Source organism: Vitis vinifera, chromosome 9, assembly GCF_030704535.1.
Source record: "Vitis vinifera cultivar Pinot Noir 40024 chromosome 9, ASM3070453v1".
NCBI classification, from domain to species: domain Eukaryota; kingdom Viridiplantae; phylum Streptophyta; class Magnoliopsida; order Vitales; family Vitaceae; genus Vitis; species Vitis vinifera.
Genome location: NC_081813.1, coordinates 6,219,480 through 6,245,422, shown reverse-complemented (window position 1 = coordinate 6,245,422; position 25,943 = coordinate 6,219,480). Strand labels below are relative to the sequence as shown.

Genomic DNA, 25,943 nt, shown 5'->3' with positions numbered 1-25,943 from the left:
AAGGTCTTCATTCTCTACATAATATTTGGAAGCACTCAAGATACATGACAATAACTTTAATAGTAGTGTGACGAGTATTTCAATTCTATTTGACTTAATATATAAAGTCAAAAAGAAGTATAGAAGTATAGAAGTAGGATATTAACGTTGGGTTATTATTGAGGTTGGTGAGTGCTTGTATTTTTGTTTTTTGGTGACTCATGTATATTCCTTATATGCTTCGATTGCCATTTAAGCACCATTTTTTTAATATATCTTCTATGGGTTTATCCATAAAAATAAAAAAAATAAAAAAAAAATCTATTTGACTTGTTAATTGACTTTAAGAGTCATGTGTTTTGCTGATCTGGCTGATTTGAATGCGTTCAAAACCAAATTGACAAAATTTTATCTCATTGATTTGGTTTTTGTTGATCTGGCCAATTTGAATGCATTGAAAACCAAATTGACCAAACTTGAAGCGAGAACCAAACCATTCAATTTGATTTGATTCATGAACAATAATCAAATAAATTGGTTTAAGTCAATCAATTCAATTTAATTAGAAAACCAACTTCTTTGTTTTTTTTTTTTCTGTCAATTTTAGATGAAACCTAAAATACCTAAAATTGGGTATGCAAGTCAAAACGTACTAACAATATTATTGTAGCTTGATAAAAAGCCTTAAAATTCATCCATATCATTATCAATGCAATATAATTGTAGTATGATAAAAAGCCTTAAAACCCATTCATATCATTAAAGAGAAGAGTAATTAATTTTTTTTTTTGCTTATATTTTGATTTTATAAAATTTTTTTTATCTAAGAAAAAGTCATAAATATAATTTTTATTTTTATAAAATTAATTTTTTTTGTTTTTATGATATTTTGATTTTATAAAATAAAAGTTTTCTAATTATTTAACAAAAAAATCATAAATATTATTTTTCGGGAACTCCTGATATTAAATAAATTGCATTTTTATCTTTTTACATTTAAAAACAAAAAAAAATATTGGTTTTTTTTTTTAAGTACTTTTATTATCTTACATCTTATCCTTTTTTTTTTTCTTTCCTCCCATACAAATTCATATTACTTTCTGTTATTATTGGACCTACTGCAATGGCATTCCATGGGATGAGACCATCCATCCTCATGCCAATGTCATTTATGTATGGCACAAGTTAATGAATAAATTAGTCAAATGTAGTTGCAAAATGGGTCCAATTTTTCTGCCACAATAATATCTTCCACACCCAGCTCTTGAAAAATTGTAACCTGTTGAAATGTGGCTGGGACCCACTTCAATTGAATGTATTTTTCATCACAAATGTAGATGCCCCAATTTGGCTGAGTTCATATTGATGATATACTTACCATTCACATCTACTAATCAAATATCATCAATCACCTAAATTATTAAAGTGCATTTAATAATGTTTAGTGTTTTTTAATCAAAGTGTTTTTTCTAAAAGTATTTTTGGTTTGACTTTTTTTAATGAAATATTTTTTAAATAATCATCTATTAAGAGTTTGTTTGTAAATGGTTTGGAAAAACATATTAGAGTTTGTTTGTAAGTGATTCGGAAAAGCGTTTGTAACACTTGAAAGTAATGGATAAAAGTGTTAAAAAAATTGAAACGCTTCTTAAAATTATTATCAAAGCATATTCTAAGAATCTATTTGATAGTGTTTTTGTTTTTAATCTAAAAAGTGTTCTTAAAGAAAAATTAAGTGTTTGATAAAATTTAAAAAAAAAATTTATATTGTTAAAATTTACTTATATTATTTTCTAAAAAATATTTGGTACCTTCAAATATACTTTTAGTGTTTTTATGAATTAAAATTTTCAATTTTTTTAAAAATTATTTGGAAATTTTGTTGATTTTAAAATAAAAAAAAAGCATTCTTTTTTTAAATATTAGAAGTTTTGTAAATGTACTACTAAATGTACTCTAATGATCATAGCATTTGGGGTCCCACAGAAATGGCCCACCTCCTTGGCCCAGTCATTTTGGGCCTTGAAAGTCTCAACGGGACCATTTTTGTTTGGTGGAGCACCTTCCCCCTTTATGTTATCAATTAAAAGCTCACCCCATTTTTCTTTTTGGTAATTATGATCCCATCATCAACTTAATTCTCAAATCTGGAAATTGGGCCCACACAATTGAAAATCATTGACGTGGAGGGCATCATATTTAAATATGGTGGGCCATGTCATGAATTTTTCAAAAATTCTTATTATTTTTCACGTAAGTGTTGACCGCCACTATTAAAATATTTTTATTAGAATAATTCTCAAACAAATTGTCAATTTGAATGGCCATTTTAGTGAATTTAATGAAAAAATTATTATGATAAATAAATTTTTGGGAAAAGTGGGGGTTTTACTCATTCAATTGAATATATATATATATATATATATATATAAAAGAATATTAACTTTTATAAATCAGTTTTATTTTTATTTATTTAAAAATATTTTTAAATACATTTACTTTTTCACAACTCAAATAATTATTTTCTAAAATAAATTTTTTACTTGGTAGGTTAATAACGCTAATTGATAATTTTTTTTTGTGAAAATTTATTTGAGATAAATAAAATCATAAATTTTAAAAATTAAAAATAGAATTAAAACTAAAAAACATTAAATCTAAAAATATAAAAATTAAATATTAACTTTCACTCCAGTAAAAAAATATAGATTCAAGAAAAAGTTGAAAATAAAATGGGGTACAATATATTTTTTTTTAAGTGTTTTGGTTTTAATTGTATTTAATTTTAAATTTTTCCGTTTTAATTATATTTAATTTTTAAGTATTTTAGTTTTAATTCTATTTTTAATTTTTAAAATTTCTTATTTTATTGTTAATGTCAACTAACAAATTTTTTATTCAATTTTATTAAAAAAAAAAAAAAAGTTAGAAGATGAGTGGAATTTGTTAGCCCAAAAGTTCTCCTAATCATGTTTTGATGATAACAAACCATAGTTTAGTTACTAATTGGTTTGAATTATAAATAATTTCAAGTATTAATTTGAAATTTATAAATAATTTCAAGTATTAATTTGAAATTTCATAAAAGGATTTAATGGATGCAAGATCAAAACTTTTGGAAGACCTTTAATCATAGAAAATATATGTAAGATGAATGCATTTGTGCACTTAGAATTTACATATCATTTCATGCATCTTTGAAAAACTTGGTTTATGCTTTAAAGTTACATTTCTATCAAAATCCGAGATCTATCAAATGAACCTTAGGCAAAACATTTTAAAATTGACATATAATTTTACCTAAAGACCTTACCTAAGTGTTAGGATAAAAAAGACCATAAAAATATAGATTTTCGTTCCAAAAATGGTGAACCGATCAAGGCACTATCCAAATCGGCTCAATCGATTAGGGTACCGGTCGATCGGTTCCCTCTTCCCGGTCGAGGTCTAGTCGAGGGTAACGGTCACCTGCCAAACATTAAATGCTCCAACAGATACTACTTTTTGGTTTTCTTGGCTCCCGATGTTAAAAATCTATAAATAGCTCCACTTCATTTATGAGAAAAATAACACAATCATTTATTTGTCTACCCACTTGTTCTTGCCTTAAAAGCTCTCATTCATTTCTTAATACATTAAATCCTCTTTTGTATATCATTTAGTGCATCTTTGTGATTCATTATAGCCTTGAGTTGTATTTGAGCCTTTGTTGAGTTAGGTTGAAAGATTCATTCTTGTTAATTGAGTGTTAAAATTTTAAAGTGAGTTGAAACTTGAAAAGATTGTGTAAAAGCTCATTGAAGTCGGAATCCAAGTGTAAAGGTGATTAAAAGTTTGGTTAAAACTTCAAGTTAGTGGAATATTCACTCGATTAAAAGCTTGAGGACGTAGGTAAGGAAGTGTCGAACCACTAAATCTGAGTTTGATTTCTTTAATTTTATCTCTTTATATTTGTTTCTTTTGTATTTAAATTTGTTGTGTTTAAAAAGAATTTTTTTAAAAACCCAATTCACCCTATTGGGTGTTTTTCTCTTTTAAGATTAGTTTTTATTTTCTTAGATTTGATATAAAATCATTATTAATTAGAAAAATTTTATTTGTCATTTGAGGATCTTGGAGAATTTTTTCAAAATAATCTGTATTTTATATTATATAATAAAAAATTTATAATATATTTAGTTGTAAAATACTTTCATCAAATTAAAATAATAAATTAATTTTTTGATAATTTTATTTAATATTAGAAAGTAAGATGGTATTTCAGAAAATAATTATGTGACTTATAAATAAGCACATATATTTTTAAATGAATAAAGATAAAATTGACTTATAAAAGTTGAAGTTCTTTTTTTTATTTTTTTATTTCAAATTAATGAGTAAAAACTTACTCTTTTCACAAATTTAAAGTTTTTAATGGATAATTATTTTACATTTAATCAATATTAGGATTTGACATTAATGTAATGATGAGGCCAAGATAAAGATTGATTTAGATTGCTCATCGTCTTTTAGATATATTTTTAATTTTTTAAAAATAGAAAGTAATTATGTCAAAGATAAAAAGTAACAAATTTTGTATAAAAATTACAACCTCCTATGTCTCTTCAAAAATTACTTTTTTAAGAATTCTTGGATTTTATATAAAAATTAATATTATTTTCTTATTTTAAAATAAAAAATAAAAATGTATCTAAATGGACACTCAATTATTCTTTTATGCATTGTTTTCCATATTGGGATTTATACATTTTTACACGTAGACTATTATTAATAGCTTATTTTTTTTGCCCAAAAGAACCAAAAAAATAAATTTTAAAAAACCCTCTATTTTTGCCTAAAAAATAAAAATCAGCATCCCCCCACCAGCTGTTGAAAAATGTTTTTAAAAAACATTTTTTAGGGATGTGTAATATTTTTGTTTTTATAAAATAAATTTATTTAATATTGGGAGTTTTGTACATTAAAAAAAAAAAAAATCTAAGAAAACTCAAACCAAAACAAAATTACTGTACAAATAAATCATATCCATCTACCATCTTCCATGATTCCATTTCCATCTGATTGGAAACAACAAAAACAGAAATACAGAAATGTTTTTTTTGTTTCCAAAATTCCTACAAACTTCATGGTCATAGATGAACATAAATCATATATATATATATAAACCTGACTTACATCCATTTCGCCGGAAAACACCATGTCCGGCCACCAGAAAAAGCACAACTACCATCATCTACGCTTACTAGGCTTTGTTCTCCCAGACTTCGACGATTTTCCAAAACCGGAGCAAAACCCACATGCAGAGACCTTAGGAGAGGGCGGCTCTATCGCCGGCGACACCCTTCCGGTGCGAAAGGGCTGTCCTCCGCTGGTGGATCGACTCCGATTAGTGGTGTTGATTCTTGGTAGCACACCATCTTTGAATTGAGCTTTTGCATCTTCTTGTCCCTCTGTCAGAGATGAAGTAGTTTGCTGGAACAAATCTTCCCAAACACGCCCAGAGGAGCCTTGCTTTCTGTATGAATTTGAAGATCTCTGCAACGCAATCATGGCTTCCCTTCCTCTCTTTCTTTCCCTGTCCCTCAAAATTTCTCCCACTTCGATCTCTCAGTATAATATTTTCCATATATATAGAAAATAATTCACATCTTGATGAGAATAAGTCAAAAATGGAAACCATACGTGTATTTATTTAATTAATTAATTATTCTGTTTCTTGTATGACGTGGATATTATAGGCGATGAATTTGTGTTGTTGAGTCTAAGCCGCCTTCTTTTAATTAAAATCTGGCCTTTTTGTTGGTTTCTTCCATTTGGGCCCACCATCATAATAATTTTTTTAAATAATAATAAATAAATTATTATTATTAAATTTTAAATTTTATACCGACTATCAGTTAGGTGGAATTTATATATTAAGAATGTTTCTTTATTATTACTAGACTTTGTGGAAAAATGCCATAACGGATTTTTGTATCTTCGTGTCCCTTTTTGCGATATGTTTTTCTTCGTTTTAATACATTTTTTATTTACCTATATATATCAAATTGTGGAGATAGTCATTAAAAAAATTAATAAATTTGTATTTATTTTAAAATAATTGGATAAGACCTGTCAAAATATAGACTGCTCATTCCGGCTTCAAGTTGTTGAATGTTGCATCTTTTTCGCATTACACCTGTCATCTCGTTGAAAATTCCTTTTTAAAATTTTTAAATATTAAAATAGTAAAAAAAAAATTAATACTTCAAATTTTTATTTTATAAACCCTTTCTTACATGATGGGATATGTTTATCTTTAATTATTTTTAATTGTATTTTTAGTTTTTGTAAATATTAAACATGTTTGATATTTTTAATTTTATTTTTTATTAAAATATAAAATTAAAAGGAAAATTATGTTTTCATACACTCACATGAATAAAAAAAATTGTCAAATAAAAACTCAAATTTATAAAATATAAATTTTAAACGTTATCTAAAAATAATTAGTATTTTATTATTATTTTTTGTTAAATGTAATACATTTGATCATTTTAAATACTATATTTGATCAACGAGTATATAAAATTTGAATTATTTTTTTAGACTTTTTATTTTGTAATTATTTTTATACACGAAAACATTTTTTTTTTCAAATTATTTTTGATAATTTTACAACAAGAAGCGGAAGAAAACTTTTTGGGAAAATTACCCTTATTTGAAAAAAAAATAGAAATTCATTTATTCAAAACCAAATTTATCATCATAAATTAAAAATTATATAAAAATTTATGCAATCAAGCATTATTCGAATTTCCTAAAATACACTTTTTCAAGTGGATGAAAAGCACTCCACATAAGTTTACCATCAAGGTAACAAAATTTATAAGTTTAAAAATATCATATTAATTTATTTTCCTAATTTTCATAAAAATCTAGTGTTTATTGAAATGGATTATTAATGTTTCGGAGAACTTAGAAATTGAAGAGAAAAGGGGAAAATTATCGTATAAGGTAGGCTATGTGTGATAATGACTTACAAGGATCACCATGTTTAATGATTTGAAAGGTTGATCATTTCATAATTTCAATTATACCAACTTTTTATCTTTTCCTTTTATTTTCACATGATATTTAAAATTAATTTAAATTTTAAAAACTACCTGAAAACCTATTAATGCTCAATGAATAATCATTTGAGTGATTCATTTTTAAGTTTAATAACAATATTGATGCTTTCGTGACTTGAGTTCACGGTCTTTGATTTTAATACCAATCGTTAGATCGGATCTTGATCATTTCATTTGAAAATTAATTGGTATTTGGTAAAAGTCATTATTTAGGTGACCCATCCGAATTTAAGAGTAATATTTTTGCACTCTAATATCGTAGATTGAATCAACAATTTAAATTACTTTAATTAATTTTGATTACATATAATGATGCATTTAAAATTTTAAAATTGAAATTACTTTAATAACTCCTACATATATTGTTTATGTAAATTTTTAAATATCAAATTTTTTTTCTTTAGAATTTTGTTTTTCTTTATTTTTCATTAGGTTGTGTTTGGATCTTGAAGAATACTAAGAAAAAAAATAACTAAAAAACAAAAAACAAACAAACAAGTGGAATAATTTCCAAAACATTACCAAAATAAGTCCAAAATTACGCTTCACCTTCCATGACCCAATAATTATTATTTGGTGATGCATGCAACATCCTGAGCCTCTCCCAACATGGGGAAGTCAAAAACTTATTTTCCTTCCATCCAAACATAAAATTTTCCTTCCAGGTTTGAAACTCCCAACACCCAACACCCAACACCTTCATGTTCAAACTTCAAACACGGCAACTAATGATATAATTGTATGCTCAAAGAAGTCAAAGAGTATGAGCATTTGGAGGGCTTTGAATAATCCATGGTGGACGACTTTAAAGTGTGAGAATGATTAGGCCTATGAATTTAGTAACCAACTCAAGAAAACATCATCAAACACCCATTCTTTTTATTGTCATCACCATCATCATTAACCCTGATTTTAAATGATGGGCTTTTGGATTACTGCAATTATCCATCATCTATATATTATTTTTCTTTTGGATTTCCTGGGATTTATGTCGTCCAATTTATTTGACCTCCCTGGTTATGCAAAATATATAAAATTTAAAATTCTTAGACCATGTTTGGTTACTGAGAAATGTTAAAAGAAAATAAATTATAATTTAAATTAATTAAAAATTTATATATTTTAAATTTATTTAATCTTTATATAAAATAATTAATATAAATAAAATAAGTTTGAAATAACAAATAAAAATAATTTATTAATTTTAAATCTATTTTTTTATTTTTTATTTTTTTTCCAATTTTCTAGGACAGTAGGAATTTAAAGGGAAAGAAAATAAAATAAATTTAAAATTAATAAATTATTTTTATATATTACCTTAAACTTATTTTATTTATTTTATAATTCTTTTGTATAAAAATTAAATAATTGGGGATTTTCAAGTATTTTGGTTGTTGTGAAAATGAAAGGTACATATATGGGCTCTATGACAAGTTTAGAGTGAAGTTGCCATGGGCCGTAGATGGGCAAATTCCTTAACCGTTTTAGTTGGGCCTAAGCCTAGCCCAATAAATATGTCAAAAACCAATATTCCCTTACAAAATTGATGAAAAAATAAAAAATAAAAAATAAAAATAAATAAATGAGAATGAGGTGTTAACTGTTAACTATTGATATTTTGGAACCCAATAAGATATTAGTGAAACACTGTAAGTGAGAATAAAACAATTTCTCAATAAGAAGAATAAAACATACATAAAATATAATTTTATTATTATTTTGAAAATCAAATAATAAACCTATTAATACCAAAAAAATTTATAGATAAAAATTGGTTCATAATTACTGTTATTTCTTTTTTGAATATAATTATATTTTTATAAATTTTTTCCCTGAAAAAATAAACTTCAAATCAAATAACACTTTATATTAAATTTATTAATAAATTAACTATTTTTAAAAACAATTCAAAACTTAAAATATGAATCTAATCAATAAAAAAATAGATAAAATATGATATATTATGAATTTTTTTCTATTCACATCTATTTTTTGAATTTTCTTATTAAGTAAATATATTATTAATTAAGCAATACATAATTAATAATTAAAATTTTATAGTGAATCTATACTTTTTTCTTTATTTTTATATTCTTCCCATACATAACATTTCCCAAGGGTTTGAGTCATAGATACGAAAGTTTAATAAATAAATAAAAAATGGAACGCTTTTGATAATAAAAAAATTATATTATATTTTTTGTTTTAAAAAATAAAAAATAAAATATTTTTAAAGAATATCTTTTAATTATTTTTACTTATTTTCTCTGATTATTTTAAAAAATAATTTTACAAACATAAAAAATGATTAAAAATAAAACACTTAATACAAAAATTATTTTTAAAATATATTTAAAAACATTTAAAACATATTAAAAATATTTTAGATTTTTAAATATACAGTTTATTTTATAAAACATTAGACAACCGTTTTTAAAAACTGTTATAAAATATTGAAAACCTGTAAAAAAACAGTCGTGTAAATACTAATTTATGGTGACTTAAGCTTGAAAATTTTAAAAGACAAGAAATGATTATTTAAAAGAGGGCGTTTCTTTGAAAAAAAAGAAAACACTTCAAAATTTTCAAATATTTAGGAAATAGCCCAAGTGATACCCGCCCTTTTCCTTTCCGTTTCCCTCCTTCACTTTCCCTCCGAGACTCGAGTCTGAAAGCTCTCTCTCTCTCTCTCTCATTCAAAATCGTTGAACTCGAGGTACTCTCTTCTCTTCTTCTTTCTTTTTAATGTTTGATTGGCTTGAAATGTTGGTTAGGGTTAGGGATTGTTTGGTTAGGAGGAAAGTGTTGGAAAATGAAACGGTTCCGGTTCCGTTGAGTATCGATAAAATCTGTAAATCCTAAAATCATTTATACAAGAATCACTTCCAGACCTTAATTTTTGTCCGTGTCACGACAGAGAGTTTTAGAGAATGAATCTTGCAAGCAATCTCTCTCTCTGTTCTCGTCTGCATCTCCAATTGGGCTGTTTAGGGTTTTGGAGTTCAGGTGCTGCTTCAATCATTTGGAGTAACTTTGATGGGGTTTTATTGGTGACTCATTCGTTTCTTTCTTTCTTTCTTTCTTTTTTTTTTTTTTTTAATTGTGTTCTTCTGTTATAATTTTTCTTTTATCTTCCTTTTTTGGATATATTTTCTCTCTTGGTGGTTTTTGAAGTTAGAAAGACTTTGCTAGGCAATATCTTGTTGTTTAATTTGACATGGGTGTTGTTTCATTGCTGTTATTTGTCTTAAATTTTGTGATTTTTTACTTTATTATTCTTATTCTTATTATTATTAATTTTTTCCATACGGGTTCTGGAGAATTATGTCCCAGTGAGGTTTTGATCCACTGATCCCTTTTTACAAGTTGTGGGTGTTTATTGAATTGGATCCTAGGCATTTATGTTTTGCTTTTCTAATAATGATTGTGAAAGGGGCTCAGCTCTCTCTCTCTTTCATACAATGATTTCAATGCTATAGAAATATTTGGAGTTTATTTTCTAATTGAAGTGAAAATTTTCCAGTATTCATGGTTTCTCTTGGAGTTGGTTTGTGATATTGCCAAGTTGAGACCAATTTCCATAAATAGGGTTTCCTAGTCAGAGGTTACTGAGTAATTTGATAAATATAATTAGGTTCCATGAATCTCAGGAAATTTTTGTTCAAGAGATGTCCTGAGCTATTGTGATCCACAAGTGAATCTACTTCCTCTCAAGGTTTCAAATTTGCTCAAACCAGTATTTTGTGGCACTATCTGCTAAATGTTCCAAGAGTTGTAAAAGTCAGTCTTCTGTGTTGTAGAGGGTATTTTTCACGAGTCCAATTTTGTTTCTAATGCAAAGACGTATCCCATCTGAAAGAAGTAGGGCCCTTGCCCAGCTTCTACCATTACCAGATTGGGTATGAGAACTACTTATGCAGAGACCTAAAACTTCTATTGAAAAATTGGTCATGATATCATCTACCTAATTTCACTGGCAAATTAGCCCATCCACCAAAAAAAGGGGGTCAAACTTACCCAACAAAAATTTTAAATTATGATGCATATTGCTCACCCTTCATTAACATCCAACAAAAGAAATTTATTCAGAAATGCTAGTAGACAAGACCATTGGTTTTGAAACTGGACACATATTGTATGGAAAACATTTGCCACCAGGCTGAAAGAATTGCATAATTTATAGAGCAGAACAGATGAAATACCCTCAGAGCAGTTAGTGAAGCTCAATAAACATATACGTTATATTACTAGATACCCTGATAATAAGCCCACAGAAATTGTGGTGAAGGTCAAAAGTCAAATTACTTGATTTGAGGAGTTCTTCAACTTTGGAATTTTTAATGTGGACATGAACAACTAAATGGTAAGAATATGAAAAAAAAATAAAAATTCAACTCCAAAGGATAGTCAATGCTTGACATTCAGTGGTCTTCTTTACCCTGCCATTTGCATTATACATATTACTGTACTGACACAGCCCAATAGAGATTATTCAACAAGGGCTACTTTAGTGTCTATTATATATATTTTGCCCCATTTTGATTTTGTTGGCTGTGTATCTATTGTATATATACTTTAAACAAATAGGATTTCTGTTGAGTTATATAGATGTTCATAAATGGAGCCGTCTCTTTTGTTGCTTATCCTAATTTAGTCTTTTATCAAAGATGTTTTTATATTCTTTTGTCATGAAAAATTATTGGTTTATAATAATATTTCTTTTTGGTAATTAAATTTCATATCCTTTTTGGTAATTTATTAATATTCAAAGTGCTTTTGTAATTATGCAATGCCTTATTAAAAACACTATTAGAATCACCTTTCTGGATTCTCATAAAAGAGTTTTTCAAAGAAGCTCTACAGAAAAAAACACTTTCAGTAAAACCACTTTGACTAGACACACTGCCAAATGGGCTCTTAGTAATTCAGATCATTTTGTTTGGACAATACAAATTATACCACTAGTTTTTGATAAAAATAATTACATAATACTTCTAATAAAAATAATTACATAATACATCACTATATCAGTTGTTGATTTGAATAAAGCAATCACAACCTCATTATCAAATAATGGCTGGTCATTATTTTCAGCAGATTCCCACAAAAAATTACATTTCTTCACATCTTTATCAGGTTCTTCTTTCTTACCCATGAAGTTCTTAACTAAAAATACCTACAAGATGATTTAAAAAATTGTATAACATGGATGTTCTTCCAATATATCAAGCAATACTCCTATATCAACTGCAATGTGTGTCTGCATTCTCTTATACATCATTTGTTCAATTGCAATTTACAACACACAAATCATATTTAATTTCTTAATTGGTAATGAATAATATTATGAATTATACTGACCTTAATCTTCTAAGGGTTTGAGTGAGAGCATGCTTGTTGAACCTGAAAGATGGTGAACTATGCCTTAAAATCTGCATAGATTCTATCTTATCACTGAACAAACTGCATATTATAATCTGAAAACTTCATTGAACTATTCAATTGGTAAGAGCGATGGGTATCATTGAACTATTCAATTGGAAAGAGTAATGGATATACATGCAATGGGTAAAGATGTAGTTAACATGAGTTGGCGCTATGAATGTGCAGATGCTAAGACACACCAAAATGGCTTGTGTTGCATACCATAAGAGTGAGGTAACGTCTCTCATAATGAGAACCATAAGAGTATTTTGTTTATTTATCAAACTACTAATTATATTAGCTAATATATTTTAAAATTAGAAATTAATTAATTTTAGTGGATTAATTATAAACATATGACAATATTTAATTACACTATTTTAAAATTAAAAAAAGAAAAAAAGGAATAAAAACTAAGTAGCCATGGACCCAAATTGAGGATAAAATCAGGCTGTCACGTGTCAATCACCTCTCTGGTTGTTTGGAGTAAACAATCACCAGCCACACTTTATTACAACCAAATTTAGTGGTTAATTTTAAAATTTGCAAAATTATCTGCCAAAACCTCAAAAGCAACACAAGATGGTTCAATTTGATCTCAAACTTTTCTTCGCTTTCTCTACTTTTCTTCCCGTCAAAATCTAATAGGTACTTTATGATTCCAATCTCAAAACCTGTTAACTATCTTCCTCAACTTTGCAAAAACTATGGTTGTTCTCGGTCTAGCATATGTAGTCACAAAGAGGAAGCTAAGAATCTCAAAGATGATGCTGTTCTTTCATGTAGCTTTAGCTTTTTGATTTTGAATTAATTTGTTTGATTTATTTATTATGTTTGAAAAATGCTTGAGAATGCAATTGTTTAAAGGGAAATTGGAGTTGGAGATTAAAGGGGGGTGAACATTTTGAACGCCAGAGAGATGTATGGAAGAAGGGCATGTCAGCTGATAAAGGAATTCTCATCTGCTGAAAAAGGGCAGCTCACTGGTTTCAATGTAAGGATGGTGATTGTCTTATGATGCTCTTACAGCTTACTATGAATTGTTCAATGGTTTTGTGTGATCTCTGATTGTATGAAGAGTTTTGGCAAGAGATGGGTTAAGGATGATGATTATTCTTATTTAGTTAGCATTTGGGAATTCACTTTGTGGGATGTTTGTTTTTCTGTTACTTTGATGAGATTCATGCTTAAGATGTTAGCCATGGTCAACAATTATCAATCTTTAATTTTTTGCCTTTCAAAATTTTGTTATGCAGGGTAAAATAATTTTTTTCATAGTTGGAAGAGAAAAAAAAAAAAAAGAAACTTTTTTTCTTTTCTTGTTCTTGTCTCTAGCAAAGTTCCTTTTGCAATGTAGTTATCCATGCATTAGATTAGTTCCATTTTCTCCATTCATTTACTCAGATGGAGAATGTTTTTTTTCTTCTAACATGCACAAGTTCTTATGTGAAATTGTGCCTGTTTGGCCTGTGTTGTTCCTATGACAGTTGGGTTCAGGTTCATTGCACATTGAATTAAACTCTTATTGTGCTATAAAGTTGCCTTTTTGTGTCTTTATGCTGCAAATGTGAATCTTTTCTTGGGTATGTGATAATGAATAAGCATAGTCTTTCATGTGTTTGCTAACTGAAAACTGAACTTGAGAATACAGTTTATATAGATACAACTTTCTTGGTAATGTTTGAGAAAAAGAAAATGAAGTATGGAGTCTCTATATGTCTGATGGAAATTGGATTGGCCTATCACATTTTGGAATATAATTTTGTGGCAAAACCTATCATCATAAATGGGCCCATCACAGATAAGTGGACCCAAAATCACAAATGATGGCGAAGATTTGAACTAAAGGCATTTTATGCATTTCTACAATGAATCTAAAATCTTAAGACTTGACTCAGAGGCCTTTCATGAATGATAGTTTAGTTCATTTCTCATTTCTATTTTCCATTATCGAAGTTATTGATTTTCATGTTTTTACGAATATGTGATGTATGCCTTCTTTTCCCTTTGCTGTTTCTCATTTTTCTAAATCTCTTTACTGCTATTTGTTGGTTGGATACATTCATTACTCATTTCTATTGCTTTTATTTTTCTCCAATTATGGTTCCTGTTGCCAATAATATGCAGTAATTACTAATTAATATAATGGTGCCAATGATGTTTCATTTGTTTCTATGGTCATGTAGAGTGACATGTTTGATCAAGTAGTCAAAGAATGCAGTACTCATTACCTTGAACTTCAATCTTTGATGAGGTAATCCTGTTTCTATTATTGCCATATGTTTTTTTCCCTGTTATTCATTTAGTTACTTATTTATGCTCTCTTGTATAGTGTTGCAGCAGAATTCTTGTTCAATCTCATTTTTGGGCCCAAGCATGTGTCATTTTAATTTCTTCTTTTTCCCTTTACTGCTACAGTTTTTGTTTTATTGACCAACTTTGTTTAAGTGATGCAATTAGGTCTGGTCTAGTACTGCTACATCTTCCTTTTATTTTTTTGTTTTTTGTTTTTTTTTTAAATTCCTTTTATCTGTCAAATATGGTGTTTTAAATACCCTGAAAGTCAGATACCACTAATTTTGATTCTTCATCCATCATTTTATTGAGTTTCACAGTTACACTTACCCATTGCACCACAAATTGTTTCAGGTATGCACTCTTAAGAAGATCAGGTAGATTATTAATCCTTGGCTGCTTTGTTAGAAGCTGAAGCCAAACAATATTGAACTCAATATCATTGTTTATCATTTGAAAACTTTTAAAGATTCATAAAGGTTTTGCCTGTTTAAAATATAGCAATTTTTTTTCTCTCTCTAAAACCTCTTTGGAAATTCTGCAAAATCTTAAGTTGATCCTTTTCGTTTTTGGGCAGTTATCAGGATTGAAAATTAATTTAGAGAAGGGCACTCTTTTTGGTACTAATGTAAGGCAGGAGTTGATATGTAGGTTGGCCTCAACGCTTGATTTTGGGGTTTCAGAATGGTCACTATCTTATCTAGGTCTTTCTTTAGGAGGGAATCCAAAAACAACAGGGTTTTGAGATTCAGTGGCTGATAGAATATTGAGGAGGTTGGATGGATGGAAAAAGACTTTTTTGTCTTTTGGGGGTGGGGGGGAGGATAACCTTAATTTAGTCATATTTGTCTCACATCCCTAGTTATTTCCTCCCTTTTCAAGATCCCAACTTTAGTAGCCTTAAAGATTGAGAAAATGCAAAGGGACTTCCTTTGGTCAAGGACATGGGATGGTAAGAAAGATCATCTTATCAATTGGGATGTGGTATGTAGACCAAAGGAGTATGGAGGTTTGGGGTTTGGGAATATTGCCTTGAGAAATCGTGCTCTTAAAGGAAAGTGGATACGGAGGTTCCCTAGGGAAAGTTGTGGTCTATGGCATTAAGTTATTGCGAGCATTTATGGGACATCCTAATGGATGGGATGCTGACATTTTGGTTAGTTAGTTATACAGATGTCATTGAAAGGCTATTGTACAAGTCTTTCAGGACTTCTCCTCATACACACGCTTTGTGGTAGGGAACGGGGAGAGAATTCAATTATGGGAAGATTTTTAGGACATTATAGAGTTATCTTAGTGAAAAATCTCGCCATTTCAATTGTCTTTGGTAATTCCTACCCGCTTTTTTGGAATTTTTAACTTTTGCTGCAATTTGATTGATAGTGAAATTGATTTTTTTGAAAGACTTGTGTTTTCACTTACCCCAATGCACTTGTCTCCCTTTACTGTAGATTTAAGGGCTTGGTTTTTATCATCCTTGGGTTTATTTTGGATAAAATTTTCCTTCTTGGTCTTATCCAATCTCCCAAATCCAATGCCGTTCTTTTTGGCCAATTTTGTTGGGAAATCAAAAGCCCATTTGGTTAGTGGTATACAAGGTAAATACCAATGGCTTGCTATAGATGAGAAGACCCTACAAATCTCTCAATCCTTATTAGTGCATTTTATGCATAGGAAGTGGAGAATCGATTAACCATCTTTTTTTACATTGCCTAATAACATTGGGGCTTTCATATAAGCTCTTCAATTTAGCCAATATGGTTTAGGTGTCGCCCAGGAGTATCAGAGATATGATGATTATTTCATTTAGAGGATTGGGGTACTCAATTAGAGGCAAGACTCCTTGGTAAATAGCTTGTCTCACTCTACTTTGGATTGTGTGGCAAGAGAGAAATGCTAGAATTTTTGAAGAAAAGTGGAGAACGGGAGGGACATTGTGAGATCTACTTCATTTTTCTTCCTCCCTTTGGGCCTCTTGTATCGTTGCTTTTAGAATAGTTCCACTTAATGTTGTTCAACTCAGTTGGCTTTCGGTTTGTAATTCAAAAGGTATAGATAACTTTGAGAGGGGTTGATTTCGATTTTCTAAGTTATTTTGTGTCTGCCTATGTGTATAGTTCTCCTTGTATAGTGGAGTCTAATCTTACTTTGATCAAGTTTTGTTTTTTTGTGGGAAGGATCTCTTATCTTTCTCTTCAGCTTTTATTACATCTTCATAAATAAAAAATACAACTAAACTCAAGTAAACACTTTTATTCCAACTATTTGTACTGTAGCCATGCAATTGAATCCTTTTTTTTTTTGTCTTCCTCTGTGTATAGAACCATCTAGTCTACTAAATCGCACCAAAACTTTTTGGCGTATGGACATAGACATGCCCAGCCATATGGCATTTGATGGTCAAGGTTGACAGACAAATCATCATATAGGCTACATTGGCACCTATTTGAATTGCACTAGTTAGTTTACTTTAGGAATTTCATTTAATGCATTAGTAATTTCACTTTCTCTTTTTTGTTATGAGTGCTTGCTACATCAATTTTGTCTTGTGATTGACATGTTTGATGCTATAACAGGAAAATCCAGGAAGAAGGAATGGACATTCAAACAACTAGAAATGCTGATCACTTTGGGATGGTCATCCACCATCTTTCTTTAATGCGCAACAAGCGCTGCCTTATGGCATATGTGTAATTATCTGTCATCAGCGATATTGTTGTTTCCTTGAGCAAACTGCTTCTAGCTAGTTCTTATGTTTGAGATTAATCATCTTGTTAGGTTGTTCATGATTTTGTATCTATGTAGGTATAATCGAGCAGAAATTATTAGAAATTTGAGATGGAAGATAGGGCCTGTTCTCCCTCAAGAAATTCATGAGAAGCTTAGCTACTCAGAGGAGGAGTATTTCAAGAATCATTCTACAGCTCTAGAATCATATATGTCAGAACTGGAGCTTGATTTGACAGTGGTAAGCCATTTCTCCCTGTTGTATGAGTTGTACTCTTTAATAAGAGCCAATAAGTATGGTTACATCGCAGTGCAATTCTTCAATTTGGGAACTTGAATGGTGGTCCTTAACATTTTTTGTATGAAACGTAGATTGTGGGTTTGATTTGAAAGAATTCCCTCTGATTTTCTTAATTAAAGCATTAAAAACTATATATATATGAAAAAGAAAACCCATAGTTCCAAAAAATGAAGAAAATATCTTTCTTCTTTTTTAGCAGGTCATTGTTTCCTTCAACAGGTTGGCGGCACATCTAATTCACTTCTAGTAGCTTTGCTTTCCAAAGAGAAGCTACCTGTTTCCATCTTTATCATGTTTCCATAGTAGAGGGAAAATTATCTTTCTACTATGTATCATATTTTTCAAAGAGAAAGGATTGGTTGTGTGAAAAGAGAGAAAAGGGAGAATCCCTAATTTTTGTTATTGAAAAACTGTTAATAATACACATTGGATTTGGGTATTTATATACATGTTAGTGGGACCTACAATACAATAAGGAAAAAAAAGGAAAAGTAAACAACTGAAATAACTGTACACTATCTAACACTCCCCCTCAAGCTGGAGCATATATGTTATATGCACCAAGCTTGTTACAAATGTATTGAATTCTAAGACCTCTAAGAGATTTAGTAAAAATATCTGCTAGTTGATCATTTGAATTGACAAAACTAGTCGCCACACATCCTGATGCGATCTTCTCTTTAATGAAGTGACAGTCAACTTCAATGTGTTTGGTCCTTTCATGGAAGACTGGATTGGATGCAATATGCAAAACGGCTTGGTTGTCACAGATGAACTTCATCTGTTCATCCTTTCCAAATCTCAACTCCTGAAGAAGATGTTTCAGCCATATGAGTTCACATGTTGCCAGAGCCATAGCTCGATACTTGGCTTCAGCACTAGATCTAGCCACTACATCTTGTTTCTTACTCTTCCAGGATATTAGGTTACCTCCAATAAAAACACAATACCCGGAAGTGGAACGTCTATCTGTGGGTGAGCCAGCCCAATCTGCATTTGTGTAATCAACAACTTGGGTATGACTTCTGTTCTCGTACAACACACTTTGGCCTGGTGTGCTTTTGATATATTGAAGAATGCGGATTACAACATCCTAATGGCTATCACATGGTGACTGTAGGAATTGACTAACAACACTTATAGGAAAAGAAATGTCTGGACGAGTAATGGTGAGGTAGTTTAGTTTACTTATAAGTCGCCGATATCTTCCAGGATCTCCTAAAGGCTCCCCTTGTCTTGGTATAAGTTTGACATTTGGATCCATAAGAGTATCTACCGGTTTACAGTCTAACATACCGGTTTCTTCCAAGATGTCTAAAGCGTGCTTCCTTTGGGAAAGAACTACACTGGAACTGGATTGAGCTATCTCAATCCCTAAGAAATACTTGAGTTTCCCCAAGTCTTTAGTCTGTAAGTGGGTGAAAATGTGTTGCTTTAGTTTTTGAATACCATTTTGATCACTGCCTGTAATGACGAAGTCGTCCACATAAACTAACAGATAAATACACTGTCTCGAAGAGTTATGATGATAGAAAACGGAATGGTCTGCTGTACTGCGGAACATACCAAACTCCTGAACAACAGAACTAAAACGGCTAAACCATGCTCGAGAAGATTGTTTCAAGCCATATAGAGAACGACGTAACCTGCACACTAAACCAGACTCCTTTTGAGCAACCAAACCAGGTGGTTGCTTCATATAAAATTCCTCAGCAAGATCCCTATGAAGGAAAACATTTTTAATATCTAACTAATAAAGAGGCTAAGAATGCATAGCAGCCATGGAGAGCAATAGACAAACAGAAGCTATCTTGGCTACAGGAGAGAAAGTGTCACCATAATCAGAACCATAAACCTGAGTATAGCCTTTAGCGACTAAGTGGGCCTTAAGACGAACAACCTGACCATCAGGGCCAACCTTAACTATGTAGACCCAACGACAACCAACTGTAGATTTATCGGAGGGTAAAACAATAAGATCCCAAGTGCCATTGGAGTGTAAAGCAGCCATTTCATCTACCATTGTCTGTCGTCAGCCTGGATAGGAAAGAGCCTCAGGGGTGCTCTTGGGAAGAGAAACAGAAGATATAGAAGAAATAAATGTAGAATAGGGTGAAAATAATCGATGGTAACTCAAAAAATTGTAAATGGGATGAGGATTACAAGTAGATCGATTACCTTTTCGAAGAGCAATGGGTAAGTTAGCAGAAGGAGGCAGAGCCGGGGTAAGAGAAGCCGAAGGGATAGGAAGTGAGTCAGTAGGTACCTCGGCCAAAGAAGGAGGAACAACGACATGATGCCGATGATGATAAACCTGAAGTGGGTGAGAAGGCACTGCATCAGGTGGGGAGATAATGGGAAGGGTTAAGACTTCAGAAATAGGAAGAGACTCAGAGGTGGAGAAGAATGGTGAGTCCTCAAAGAAAGTGACATCAGCGGAGAGAAAGTAGTGATGAGTCTCAGAGGAACAACAACGATAACCTTTTTGAAGTTTGGAATATCCCAAGAAGATGCATTTTGTGGCTTTGGCAGAAAGTTTGTCTTGTCCAGGAATGAGAATATAAACAAAGCAAGTACAATAAAAAACACGAGGAGGAATGAAATAAAGTGATTGGTCAAGGAAAAAAAGAGAATGAGGAATCTAATTGTGTAATACAGATGAGGGCATACAACTAATCAAATAACATGCTGTAAGAACAGCGTCCCCTCAAAAACGAAAAGGAACATTACCATGAAGAAGGAGAGTACGAGCCGTTTCAATAAGATGTCGATTCTTACATTCAGCTACCCCATTTTGTTGAGGAGTATGAGCACAAGAAGACTGATGAAGGATCCCATGTTGGGACATAAATGAAGTAAATGGTGCAGAAAAATATTCCCTGGCATTGTCATTGTGTAACACACGAATAGAAATATTGAACTGAGTTTGGATTTCAGCATAAAATTTCTGAAAAATAGAGAATAACTCAGCTCGATTTTTTATTAAAAATAACGAAGTACATCGAGAATAGTCATCAATGAAAGTGACAAAATACTGAAATCTTAAAGTAGACGCGGTCCGACAAGGACCCTAAACATCAATGTGGACAAGTTCAAAAGGATACTTTGCCTGATTATTCAAACGTTTTAGGAACAAGACACGAGTATGTTTCTCAAGTTGACAGGACTCACACGCAAGTGACTACAAAAATGAAAAATGAGGGACCATTTTCTGGAACTTGGATAGACTAGGGTGGCATAAGTGACTATGGATGAGGAGGGGAGCATCAGTGGAAATGCAAACTACAGGAATTGAAGGCGAGGTGAGGTGATAGAGGCCTTGAGACTCACGTCCTATGCTAATCGACTTCCCCGTACTCCGGTCCTGCAAGGTCACAAATTTATCAGAGAAAGTGATAGAACAGTTAAGAGTGCGAGTTATTTGACTGATGGAAATAAGATTAAAAGAACACTCAGGGGCATAAAGGACAGAAGAGAGAGGATGAGTTAAACCAAAACCTTTAGCCATAGTTTGGGAACCATTAGCTAAAGTAATAGTAGGTAAGGCAGAGGTAGTATTATTAAAAGAGAAAAGATCCTTATTACTAGATGTGTGATCAGAAGAGCCAGAATCTAGAATCCAAGGTCCAAGAGAAGATGTGTGGGTAAGACAAGCAGAAGCATTACCAGTCTGGGCAACAGAAGCAACAGAAGCTGACTTAGTGGCCTGATAGCGGAGATAGTCATCATGCTCATTGTCAGTGAGGGAAATACCCTGAGATGTGGAGGAATTGGAAGGCTGAGGTGGCTGAGGTGGCTGAGGATCAGATGACTGGGCCACGTGGGCAGTGCGGGGAGGCCGCCCATGTGACTGATAACATCGATCACGAGTGTGGCCAAGCTTATTGCAATAGGTGCAATGAGGACGTTGGCCTCTACCTCAGTTACCACTGCGTCCTCCTTGAGAGTTAGTTTGAGAAACTAACACAAAAGAATCTGAAGTGTTATTAGATGGCAAAGTCTGAGTGGAGGAGATACGGAGGAGGCGAGCAAACACATCATCCAAGGATGGAATGAAGGAACTGCCAAGAATCTGATCGCGGACGGTCTCAAGATCTGGACGGAGGCCAATAAGCGTAAGAACCATGAAGAACTTGTCAATCTGTGTTCGTTGATCCGCAACATCAGTAGTAAGAGGCATCACGGTCAAGAATTCCTCTTTAAGAGAGGCAATCTAGCCAATATAAGTAGATAAATCCATGTCTTGTTGTCTAGCATTAACAATAGAAGAAGCCACCTTATAAAGACATTGGATATCATTCGTGTATAGCCCTTTCGCCTGATTCCAAAATTTAAAACATGTTTTGTAGGCTCGAAGATGAAGCAGAATCTTAGGATCAATTGATTGCCATAACACACTACATAACTATGCATCTATCTTCCTTCATTATACTCTGTCAACCTCAGGGATATCCGCCTCCTGTGTAACAAGGTGATCCTCATAACCTTGACCCATGAACCAAAGCTCCACAGAGGCAGACCAGGACAAATAATTTTCACTACTAACCAAATTCTCCGAAGTAATCATAAGAGATCTAGATGTGACAGAGGAAAAAATGGAACTTTTAGTAGCCATATCTACTTATCTGGAGAACGAAATATGTTTGGATCGAAGAGAGCCCTAATACGGCTTCAGATCGCTGCTGAAAGAAGAAAAAACCAAGGATCCGCGGTTGTGAGAGACCAAATAGTAAAGAAAAACAAATGTGGCACTACTGGAAGGGTGGAAGAACACTTCCTAAGACACGTGCAGGGCTCGGGGTGGAGAGGAAGTCATCGGAAAGGCTATTTAGAGGGTCGACGGAGACAAAAAACCCTAAAAAATGCACTTGCAGGGCTCGGATGGCACAAGCACAGATGAAGGGTAGCTAGACGGCATTAGGCGAGGCTAGAGGTGGATACAAGGAGTGGGGAAACATGGGATGTTTCGGAAACCCAATAGTTGTATCTGGTTCTGTCCTCTATAATATTCTCTATTGTATAGTGGAATCATTTTCTCTTATTCGTGGACGTAGACATGGTTGGCCGAACTACGTTAAAACCTCGTGTACCGTATGTGTGATTGTTTTATCTTTGTGTTCTTGAACTAACATTGTTGGCATCAAAGTTCACACGCCGGCGTGTGAGATTCAGGCCGTCGGAGAAGAAACGCACGTGGACGACACGTGGTTAAGAATCTCCCTCCGGTGCTTTGACAAAATTTGAAGATCTCCTCCTTGCGCACCTGATGGCATGGTCGATGTCGGAAAATGACTTCTCCGGAAAAGTTGCCGGCGGTGAGGGTTTTTTGACGACGATACGGTTGATCGGAAAGCTTTAGGAGATGGAAAAGGTGACCGGAATGAAACACGGTCATTGAAAGGTTTCCTAAAATTGATTCACGGATAAATCGAAAATAATTAGGTTTTTTTTTTTCTCCCTAGGCTCTGATACTATGTGAAAAGAAAGAAAATGGAGAATCCCTAATTTTTGTTATTGAAAAACTGTTATTAATACACATTGGACTTGGATATATATATATACATATTAGTGGGACTCACAATAAAGGAAAAAAAAGAAAAAGTAAATAATTGAAATAATTGTACACTATCTAACAGGTTAGGTAGGGGAGTTTGAGTGAAGAATAATTTAAAATATTAGAAATTGGTAAATATGATAATAAATTGGCAAGTTTATAATGAAATTTACTGAAACAATGGGTGATACATTGTTTTGTAAAAGGAATACATTAATTATTAGATTAATTTGAGACATTCTACTAATACTTGAGCATTAATGGTGATATCTTTTATATGCTTTCTCAGTTGTGAATGATTTAGTCATATGTAAGAAACCCACTCACTTGTGCTTCATGGAAAAACTAGATACAAACATGCCACTTCTCGAAATTCCCATAGTTATTTATATATGCAAGTGCATGTGTTCACACAGTGAAAAAACATGATTGACCATCCCAAACCAAACTAGTAACTTTTTTAAGTACCTTATATTGTGTTTTCCAGGATATGGTGCCGCCCAAAGATCCCTACATCCAGGTGAGAGTCCTTGATGACATTGGTGAGGTGTTGCTTAGTGATCAGTCAGCCAACCTTGCTTGCCACTCAATGCACTTTCTTAAGCGGATTGATGCTGAGCAGTTCATCTCTCAGGTAGGATGTCTTGCTAACCAATTAACTTCCATTGCATATTACATGGGCCTCAAAAGTTCTTACATTTTTATTCTGGTCTGAGGTCAACAGGGCTTGATGGAGGAGCTCACAGACTGACCTAACAGTTGAAATCTCTCCTTCAGTTGTTTTGAGGGATTATCTTTTTTAGACTAGCAAGAATTCAGAATCACATTGATGGCAATTGCTTGCTGGCCTCGTAAGGTACACATAGTGAGGTTATTATATTGATAATCTCTATGAAAAATCAAGTGTTGTTACTTGCAAATGGAGAATAGCCTCACTAAACTACTTGTCTGGCATATGTAAATTTCTGATTCCAGTGATCCATAGATGTAAAACTTAGAAACAAATGCTCTTTTTATGCTATATTGTAGGCAAAGATGTGTGAAAATCTAATGAAAATGCAACTTCTGGAAGCTTTTGTACCCTTAAATCATGTGCAAATCTTTGTGTTTTTTGTCAATATTTCTAATGTATATTCTTCTTATCTGTTGAATTGGTGTTTTGCATCATATACAATCCTGTTGTTGAAGCAAAATCATAGGGTTGATACTGCAAAATAGGTTACAAAGAGCTAAGAAAATAAATGCAAACATGATGCTACAACCTTAGGGCATTCATTTGAGGTAAAAAGGGCTGATGCTGAATAGAAAAATTTGTACTTTACAGTTTCTATAGTCAAAACTCAAATGCCCCCAGGACACTAAATTCCAGATGTGTCTGTTGTTTGTTGATTACTAGCTTTAGTTTTCAATAAGTTGGTATTGTTCTGGGATTTTCTGACCATGTTAGAAAAAAGAGTAATTACTCAACATTATTAAATTTTATTGTTCTCATGTCAGCATACAACTGCCACATGGATTTGGAGGTTGAACAGAATGAACGACACTATCCAAGCCCAAATGTGTTAAAAGTTTGAGTAACTGAATAATGGCTAGGTAGTGAGACAAAAATGATATATAAAGGTTTGTTTGATTCCTAATCTGATTGAATTCCAGTGGATATGAATATATACCAGTCAATTTCAAAATGGTGATCTGAAGTTAGTGGAAGTCTTCTGTGATTGTCATGAGTTACACCTGTGTTCTTATATATCTTGATCTACATAAAACAAAACGACAACGAATTCTGTTTTTATCAAACATCAGATTAAGATGTGTCTGCCCCTTCTTTTTTTTTTTCTTGATAGACAAAGGCTTGTATTAAGAGATGCCAAAAACAGGGGCCACACCTGACATATATAGGCAATACACACAAAGAAAACCAAACCAAGCACCATAAAAGAAAAAAAAAACCTAAAAAAGAGCAAGGCTAGCCATAGTAAAGAGCATCCAAAAAATTCAGATAAGAGGGATTTTTTGAATCCAAAAACTGTTGGGACCACTCTACAAGCAAACGTATAAAGAGATCCCTCAAACTTTGGTATGATAATTCTTCATCTTCGAAGGTCCTTCGGTTGTGCTCTCCCCAAATACACCAAAATAGACAAATTGGAGGCAACTGCCAAATTGCTCTTTTCTTCTTCCCTAACCCCTTGAATTTCCATCCTAGGATAAGATTTCTCACTGAAGTCAGGAACACCCAAACCAAACCAAAAATTGTTAACAACAATGTCCAAAGCTCCCTTGTCTTATCATAATGAATCAAAATATGATCAACTGATTCTTCGGTATCTTTATAAAGACTACATCTATTAACCATGGACCATCCTTTCTTCATTAACATGTTTACAGTTAATATCTTCCTCCAAACTGCTTCCTAGGCAAAACAACGAGTTCTAAGAGGAGTACATGATCACCAAATCTCTTTAGCTGGGAATAATCAATTGTTCTCAGCCCTTAGAGAATTATGATAAGACTCGACACTATACTTTCCCCTCCCATCAACTTTCCATAT

The 25,943-nt window shown here is 31.9% G+C and overlaps 2 protein-coding genes across 4 annotated transcripts; one reads left to right on the top strand and one right to left on the bottom strand.

Annotated features, from left to right (window-relative positions):
• Positions 1-5,001: 5,001 nt before the first annotated feature.
• On the bottom strand, positions 5,002-5,635 carry LOC104880258 (uncharacterized protein At1g15400). The gene has a single exon (XM_010656462.3). The coding sequence runs from the start codon at positions 5,527-5,529 to the stop codon at positions 5,209-5,211; it is 321 nt and encodes a 106-aa protein (XP_010654764.1). The 5' UTR covers positions 5,530-5,635; the 3' UTR covers positions 5,002-5,208.
• Positions 5,636-9,642: 4,007 nt separating this feature from the next.
• LOC100256728 (uncharacterized) lies at positions 9,643-24,480 on the top strand. 3 transcript variants are annotated; one of them, XM_010656461.3, is made up of 7 exons: positions 9,643-9,807; positions 13,383-13,509; positions 14,702-14,769; positions 17,387-17,500; positions 17,616-17,778; positions 23,880-24,026; positions 24,117-24,480. In XM_010656461.3, exons 2-7 carry the CDS (start codon positions 13,435-13,437, stop codon positions 24,141-24,143), a joined length of 594 nt encoding a protein of 197 aa, XP_010654763.1. In that variant the 5' UTR covers positions 9,643-9,807; positions 13,383-13,434; the 3' UTR covers positions 24,144-24,480. The 3 variants fall into 3 exon arrangements, with proteins under 3 accessions (XP_010654763.1, XP_019077899.1, XP_003632756.1); XM_003632708.4 differs by having other exon boundaries at positions 9,671-9,807; positions 13,431-13,509; XM_019222354.2 differs by lacking the exon at positions 13,383-13,509 and having other exon boundaries at positions 9,662-9,807.
• Positions 24,481-25,943: the final 1,463 nt, after the last annotated feature.

What these genes read in the sequence shown, in the direction of transcription:
- LOC104880258 (XM_010656462.3), bottom strand. Translation starts at nt 5,529, where the DNA reads ATGATTGCGTTGCAGAGATCTTCAAATTCATACAGAAAGCAAGGCTCC.
- LOC100256728 (XM_010656461.3), top strand. Translation starts at nt 13,435, where the DNA reads ATGTATGGAAGAAGGGCATGTCAGCTGATAAAGGAATTCTCATCTGCT. An exon ending in GAACTTCAATCTTTGATGAG is followed by an intron (nt 14,770 to 17,386) that starts GTAATCCTGTTT and finishes ATGCTATAACAG; the next exon opens with GAAAATCCAGGAAGAAGGAA. An exon ending in CGCTGCCTTATGGCATATGT is followed by an intron (nt 17,501 to 17,615) that starts GTAATTATCTGT and finishes GTATCTATGTAG; the next exon opens with GTATAATCGAGCAGAAATTA.